This window comes from Cheilinus undulatus, linkage group 23 (genome assembly GCF_018320785.1).
Source record: "Cheilinus undulatus linkage group 23, ASM1832078v1, whole genome shotgun sequence".
In the NCBI taxonomy this organism is placed as follows: Eukaryota; Metazoa; Chordata; class Actinopteri; order Labriformes; family Labridae; genus Cheilinus; species Cheilinus undulatus.
Genome location: NC_054887.1, coordinates 24,735,322 through 24,743,667, shown reverse-complemented (window position 1 = coordinate 24,743,667; position 8,346 = coordinate 24,735,322). Strand labels below are relative to the sequence as shown.

At 39.5% G+C, this 8,346-nt stretch overlaps 1 protein-coding gene across 8 annotated transcripts in view; it reads left to right on the top strand.

The window, feature by feature from the left end:
* Nucleotides 1-469: 469 nt before the first annotated feature.
* The window catches only part of magi2a (membrane associated guanylate kinase, WW and PDZ domain containing 2a), a 416,404-nt gene continuing 408,527 nt past the window's right edge, over nucleotides 470-8,346 (top strand). For all 8 annotated transcript variants that reach the window (XR_005991556.1, XR_005991555.1, XM_041780617.1 and 5 more), the window contains exon 1: nucleotides 470-899. Coding sequence is in view for 6 of the 8 variants with exons in the window: in XM_041780617.1 (XP_041636551.1) it covers nucleotides 599-899 (301 nt within the window). In the remaining 2 variants the exon portion in view is untranslated. The remainder of the gene's footprint in view (nucleotides 900-8,346) is intronic.

Genomic DNA, 8,346 nt, shown 5'->3' with positions numbered 1-8,346 from the left:
AACAGTAATAATTAGATATTTAGTAGTGTTAAAAAAATCTAAACTCGTACTCGCTAGGGTGCTTTAAATCTTAAATATTTGCCGTAAATATGACAAACACAGACATATGAGGCTGAAAGTCGCCAGATAACACGGTCTCTTTTTCAGCTGTAACACCAAGCATGGACAAAAAGAAGGCTTTCAGTGCCACCAGGTGCAGCTCGATAGTTTTGCTGCATATTTTTGTCTTTGTAAAATTACAAATAAGAATAATTATGATTTTAAGTTTAAGAATGCTTCCCCATTTGCTCAAACCAGGCAGGTTTCAGTTGTCAGCTCTCTGAATGAAAATGTATTTACTACATCGCCTCCGAACGGCCGCTACTCTCATCACCGAGCTGTGAAACAGCCCCTGAACGCACCACAAGTTGAGCAGCTCTCAGTTAACGCAAAGGCAGACTGATGATCCAGCTGCTGTGCGCGTGAGTATGCGCGCAGACATGGATACTAGAAGCGTCTACTATTGAAACTGGACTCGACACAGTGTTTCTGCGACACTGGTGGGACTTTAAAAGAGCGGTAAAACTTCTTCCACGGCCGCACTCATGTGATTGGAGCCATGTCCAAGAGCCTGAAGAAGAGGAAGAACCACTGGACTAACAAAGTCCACGAGAGTGTCCTTTGCAGGAATGAGGAGGGGGAGCTGGGGCTGGAGTTGAAGGGCGGCGCGGAGAATGGACAGTTCCCGGTTATCGGCGAGCTACTCCCGGGCAGAGCGCTCTGCCACAGCGGCAAACTCTTCCAGGATGAACTCCTGTTGGAAGTCAATGATACCCCGGTGGCTGGACTCACCACCAGGGACGTCCATGCTGTGGTCAAACACAGCAAAGACCCAGTTCGACTCAAGTGTGTCAAACAAGGTGAGGTTTTCAGCAACTTTTACCGCATTTCGCAGTTTTTTTCCCCCCTGACTCGAAAAACCGTTAGCTGGCTCTTTGACACGCTCTTGTGTTTTGACAGCAGGGCTATTGTCTTTGAAAACTGATACTCTCCTCTCTGCTCGGTGCTACGAACAAACCATGTCAGGAAAATTAACTTTTTCTGCTGTTTTGTTGTCTTTTGTTGCCCTAGTTTGAGAATAATTCTCCACTGGTTGCTGTGTAAAGCTGTCTTAGACGTGTTTTGCTTGTGTTGGCAGGGTCCTGTTGCTATATTGGAACTAGCTTGTAGGGGGTGTGTTACATTTGGGATAATCAGAAATTACACAATGCTATACTACATGTAAGTGATGTATGTTTTCAGCCTTGTTCATAACTAATAACAGCAGCTATATAGTATCATGTTTATGCAGCTTTCTCTGTAGTATTACCAGGTCAGGATTAGAGGATATCCAATAGCCCTGTTTCAATACCACTGATATAAACATTGGATTAGGTTAGATATTGGATAAAATTATATCAGATTATACTATATTGCTAGTCTGTGAAATGATCTGTAGCTGAGACTGTTCCACATGAAAGAAAAGCACAATCATCTAATTTAAAAATAAAAAAAGAGCATCAGTAAGACATAATTTTACACTTTAATTACAACATGTTTTATATTTGCTATTTGCCCTAAGTGCTCAGTGAAGACCCTAAACATGCCCCATTTATTTGCCCCCACAAGTCAACCCCGATGAGCAGCAAGAGCCGGGACATCATCAGGGTTGTCAACTGGGACTCTCCCATCACAGGTGTTTTTTCCAGTTAGTTCCATGACACCTCAGGAAGGCAGAGCGACAGCGCCTCAGAGCCACCTGTCTGTGCAAGCTCATCACCCACTGTACCCACTATGGCGCTTAAAGCCTGAGCAGCATCGCCACCTTCAAAAGATCAACACTCCGCACTTGCAAGGTCTAGGTAGTGACAACTATTTGGGAAAATAATCGAACTATGATTTTTTTCCCCCTAATATTGCAATTTAGTATGTGGTAGAGATGCACGATAGTGGATACTTGCTTAATTCCCACATGCCGATATTGACAAATTGATTTTAGTTGATCCAGATATTGATAACAATATGTAGATGTAGTTCAGACCTAAAACTATGGTCCTTAAAACTCACAATTCTGACAGTTTTCGCAGCTTGAGGATGAAACAATTGAGAAATTTCCCTCCTTAAAATACACCTAAGCTCCACTAACTCGCTTGTCCGTGGGCCGATGTTTACAACTGATATAGGCAGATTTTAAAGCCAAAATAACTGTTGTTATTTGAGGCGTCAGGGTTGGTTGGATGAGTCAGAAATCAACCTACTGCTGACTTTTTTCTACCAGCCACTTCATTTTAACAAGCAATAAGATATATAGTTTAACAGTCAAGGATGATAGTGTTCAAGTTATGTTGGCTTTTTAATAAAAGATAAATGTTCCAACTATTTTAGAAAATCCCAGCATGCACTCCATCTTGGCTGTGTTATTTTGAGGCTGGTTTGAGTCGTCACTGCAGCTAGGTCATAAAAATTCAGATTTGATTGCAATTAATCCTCAGCTGAGATTCAGGATAATCAGTTCGTTGTTATGAGCTCATTTAAGGAGAGTTATCACAGTCATTAAGGTTATGCTGGAAAGCGTGTGTGTTGAATTTTGTCGCTCATTTTAAACCTCGCTTTTGACCTGTTTGTCCTGTACTTAACTCTGCAAATCTGTGCTGTGTGACGTGAGGGGGGCTCTGGAAATTCATGCAGAATTTTCCTGCATTAAGAGAAGCAGACTTGCAATTATTTTATGCAGGATTCCTGCAGCCTTACTCCGGAAATTAGGCCTTGTTTAGCTATCTTGGGCTTTAGATGAGGGAAGCATAGGTTAAAAGACCTTTAGCTGGTAGACCAGCTGCTGCACTACCCATAGAACGAAACCATCCCAGCAAACATCCAGTGGTCAACATTGACAGCAGGGCTCTGATCATAAAGTTTCCATTACAAAATCAGTCTGTTACATTTATGTATCTGCCCTTGTGGCTGATAAGTTGATCCAATTTGCCATACACTACTGAAAAATACCAGCATTTGGCTGGTGGCGGGTGATAATTTCCCACCCTGATGGGCAGATATGAAAAACATGCAGATATAGTCTGATGAACTTCTAAACGTTACGTTAGGAGGGAACCAGGCACTGCTCATCACCTGCCCATTACCATCCCATCAGTTAAGCATGGCGGTGGAAGCATCATGCTTTGGAGGTGCTTTTAAGCAGCAGCGACTGATCAGGGTTGAGGGAAAGCTGTAAGGAATGAAGATGAATATAGAAAAACACTGAAGCTGATGTAGTGCTATTAATCCTGGCAAAAACTTCACAAAGTTGTATAAAAATAGGCCCAACATTTACAGCTGATATAGGCAGATTTTTAGAGCCAAAATATTTGTAGTAAATATCGGCAAAAACTAGATCAAAATTGCCATTTCAGCTGAAATTGCATGGGGATGCTGAGAGTTGGATTGTAGAAGATCTGCTGAAAATAGCATAAAAATAGCATAAAATGGCATAAAAGTAGCTGAAAATGGCATTCAATAGCTCAAAGAAGGACAAACATAGCTAAAAGTAGCCTAAAGAAAGCTGAAAATAGCATAAAAACAGCTGAAAGTAGCTTAAAAACAGCTGAAAGTAGCTTAAAAAAAGCATAAAAATAGCTTATTTTGGTCTAAAGTTAGCTGAAGATTGCATTCAATGGCTGAAAAACATAGAAATAGCTGAAAATAGCCATATTTTAAAAGCTAGAAAAGGTGCAGCAGTCGAATGATGAGGAAAATGAATTTTTTAAACCTGAAACGGTGTCGATACGACAAAGTATGAAGGAGGACATAGCCGGTGAAGAAGAAGAATAATTAAAAAAAAAAACTAAATGGGCAACACGAATATATATTAGTGTAGATGCTCATTATCCCCGCGAATGACAAATTCAATTTTCAAGCAAATATCTGCTGATGCTAGTATCATTTTAAGGTCCTTCTCTTATGTATTTTTCACCTAACACAAGCATTAATCCTTGTTTAAGAATTTGTCAGTGACTTTTCTTCATAACATTTCTTGTCCACCATCTTAAATCCAAAGCTCATCTGACTGTAACCAACCTGATTTAGCCGATTGTGACCCACAACAAAAAGACAGGAACAAAAACAGAAACAACAGTGGGCATTTGCAGCAAAATTAATTGATCTGCTGTGCTCTTATCCTACTGTTCCACCACACTATCAGTGTCTTTGTTGTGTTACTGAAATCAAGTCTTTGAAAGCGCTCTGTCTCTGAAACACCACGGCTGTAAACAGAGTAGTCACACCATGAAGAGAAAATCTGATTAACAACTCACTTTATTAATAATAACTCTGTCTGAGAGTATGAATCATCAGCCCTGATTTATTATAATAATCATGTCTCCTTTTACAACAGATTAAAGAAAACTGTGTTCATCTTCTGAGGAGTGAAAAATAACTACAAGAAAGAGCGTTCCTGCGTTATATTGACTTAATGCACACATCAGCCCTTTAAAAACAACCCGACAGTGTAAACAAGCGGCCGAGCAAACACGAGCGAAGCAACGGGAGAATATCAATCACTTGAACAATCACTTGAGGATATAAATATTTCAAGAGGAGAAAAAAGTAACACATTAGTTTGATATAAGCTTGGCTGCCTTTTTGAATAAATCCCTGAACACAGGCACTCACATATCGACACACGTACAAACACCCGGGCTAAGACTTTGATCCAAAGCCTCTTATGGGCTGATTTTTTACCCCAAAATGAGAGGTCGTAGATCCTTACATCTGAGCTCGAGACACCCGGCGTCATCAGACACGACGATCAGACGGCCAGAGGAGTAAATCAAGGAGAGGAGAGCGCAAAGAAGTTGACAGGAGTTAATTTATAGTTGGTACAAGTGAGGCTAATTTAAAGGATTTACATGTGAGACAGGAGAGTCAGACTGCTGTATGTTGCACTTTTGCATTTAGTGAAGCTACAATATTCCCCTTTCCTCTCTGACTATATGTATTAAATATTTCAGAGGGGACTTGTTCTCCTTGTCTGTGTCGTTCAGTGACTCTGACCTTATCAGACTTTATGGTAATTTTCATTTCTCTTGAAGCCTCTATAATGTAGAAATAGGAACCCAGGGATTTGCTCAAATGCAATCCTTTCCCAATCCAATTTAGTCCACTTAATGCAGCACAAAATAGGTTAGAATATTCTATACTCTGTCTAGTTTGCAAAAATAAAAAAAAATGTTTTAGGAAACATTCAGAGGTTAAATAGGGACTACAGACCACACTTTGGCACACTGTCGGGTTCTTCACTTTGCATAGGAGGGCAGAGAACAGAGCTACAGCAAATCCTGATGTGTTGGATGTAAACTAAAAATATGGACACACTTCAGGATGTTACTTTAATGTTGTAAACAGCTGGTTATGAATTTCCCATGATTAAAGATTAATTTAAACAATTTAAATTCATATAAATTAGTTCTAAATTCGGTACCTTCAACTGTCAGCCTCGGAGGAGGGGGAGAGGGGACTCCATCATGTCTGCAGCAGCGTCATAGGTAAAGTTATCCTCAGATGTCACACAGCTCTAAACTCTTTATCAGCCAAGATGGACTGTGAAAAGTTCTCCCAAATTTTGTAGTAGGTCCCATTGGTTAAAAAAGTACTCGAGTGCTGAAGTCTGTGTTGAAATCAGCAGGATAGACATTAATTAGCATACTTAACAAGCTAACTTACGGTTGTATGATGATGTGTTGGCTGGGAAATTTTATCATTTAAAGAATGGGTATAAATATGTCAATATATCAATTAAAATAACAGTAATTCAAAAATGTAAAAAAAAAATTATAATTGTGTTAATTGAAGACCTTTTGGAAGGAGGTTGCAGCATTTTAATAATTTAAATGTAATTTATTTAGCCTATCTATTTTAGTACAATTTAATAAATTTTTGAAAATTAATGAATTCTCTTATTTATTCGCTTTAATTACCGTACCAAAAGCATACGAGAACCATGACTTGAAAATGGGGGTACGTACCAAACCAAAATTTTTCTGTGCCGTTACACCCCTAATCTCTGCTCTACATTTCTATAAAATTTTCCTCCGTGTATGGACAGCTGAACTACAACACCTATCTTTTACTTTTACTTCAATCTATGCCTATCTTTACTCTGTGCAGTGATAATAAAATACACCTCCATGGATAATCGTGGACTCAGTTTGTCTTTAAAACTGTCAGCTGTCGTCTCAGTTGCTACTACAACTCTACACTGCCTCTAAAAGTCCAGTGCATTCTGCTATTTGAAGAATAAAGCGACATCTAAAAGATTGTAAAAAGCTCCAAGAAGTTTATAAAGGTTGGAAATACACCAGCGTTCAGTCAGGAAGGGAACTCTGGATGGGGTGTGATGCAGGCTGCTGTCCGTGATCAGGAATGTCCTGAAGAAGTGTTGTCAAGTCCAACTTGTAACAGCTGTAGCTCTCTGTGTTCATGGGCATGGGCTCACAGTTTACAGTCATACACCCCCAGGTAACTCGGATCCCTCCTGTTAACCAGTTTCCACTGAAGATTCTGTGTGCTGTCAAACCCATACGGACAGTCAAAAAAATCTCCTTAAAGCATGTGGGCGTTCTCACAAACCTCAACACTGTAGGCTTCTGATGGACTGGAGGTTTCTGTGACCACTACGGGTCAGTCAGAGCAGGTTGAAGATACTCTTGTGGTGCAGTAGGTCACCATGCTGCAGGGTTTCCTAGCACTGTAAGGGCTTGCAGGATTGGTAAATCCCACATTCAGAGAGTCTTGCATTGTTCTTCTGAGCCCTTCAGGCTTAGGAAAGAAAGATGCAATTGTGCATGAGAATGTTGTCTTATTTTTATGCTCATTTTTATAAACTTATAAACTGATTTTTTGCAAACTAGACATGCTTTTATTAACGGCATATTTTCAAGTTTATTTGTTGGTTAATTGTTGGTTTTGTGAATCATTTGAGTGGGATTGTGTCTACAATACTGTAATTACAGTGCACCCTTTTTAACAACTTCTGAATAGGCAATGGTCTTAAAGCTAAAGCATGAATACTGCAATAGGCTATGAACAGTTACTGGAGTTACACCTTTTCATCTTTTTAGTCTTATTTCAGTCCAACATTAGATTATGATTTACACAGCAGCTTCACTTCAGCTTATTTCAGCAGGGTAAGCCTAGAGAAATCAGTTTTTATTAAAGAAAGACTTCTTTTTTTTTTTAAAGGTTTGTTGAATTGAGGTTTGAGCCATCACTTTTGATGCATTTCAGGTAGTCGAAGTTTTTAATTGGCTTTAAAAACATTGTTTAGCAGATTTGTAGCTTAAGTTCAAATGTTTGATTTGTAACTGATGGTTGGTTTCACTTTTATCCAGGTAGTGGTAGGTAGTAAACTGGTATTAATACTGTCACTAGTAAGATTTCTGCTATGGTATGAGTTTTTGCAGCATCGTCATTACTGGTTTGAAAACAGGGTTTTGGCATCAACAAATGCGATCGTAACAAAGACAGATGGCAGTGGAGTCTATTCATCAGCATGTTCTGCTCCGACACTAAAGAGCAGCCAAACAACAAGCCAAACGTCATCCGCTTTTATCCGTGTGATTAATATGAAGCACAGAAATAAGGTAAAGGTAAGGCAACATGAGGCGACTGTTTGCTTTGCACAGCATCTCTGTCGGCCTGTCTTTGGCTTTAATGCAAGCTTGACTCAAGATGAGCCGTCATTAGCCCAGCACTGCAGCGACTCGTATTACAACTGTGTAAAGATGTGTTAAAACTGATGATTTGATCGCTTTAAGTCCATGATGACCCAAAGAAGTGGGCTGAAGTGATAAACAAGGTCAGAGAACAGCTGTAGACCCTAGCCTAGCTTAGTTAAGCTAAACTAGCTAAAACAGTGATTGTAAGTTGCACCTATGCTAAGCTAAATCAATGCCAAACATGGCACCGCTGACAAATCCTCAGGGGTGGAAAGAAACTACTTACATTTACTCAAATTACTGTTATTGAGTAGTTTTTTGGGGGGACACTTGCTCTTTTTGAGTACATTTTTAAACTTATACTTTTACTTCTACTTAAGTAAGTTATAACCAAAGTAACTGTACCTTTACTTAAGTACTAAACTCTTGCACTTTTTTCACCTCTTTTGACAACACAGTGGCACAGAGAGAGATAAGGAGTCCACATCGCATCTCTAAACAGCTGTTGGTGGAGTTTGTTGGAGTGTTGATCCACTAGTGTTATTTCAGCTCTGTAAAGAGTCAATAAATCTCAGCTCCACCTACTGCAATTTTATAGGGTGGAGTGTGGGTGGAGTTC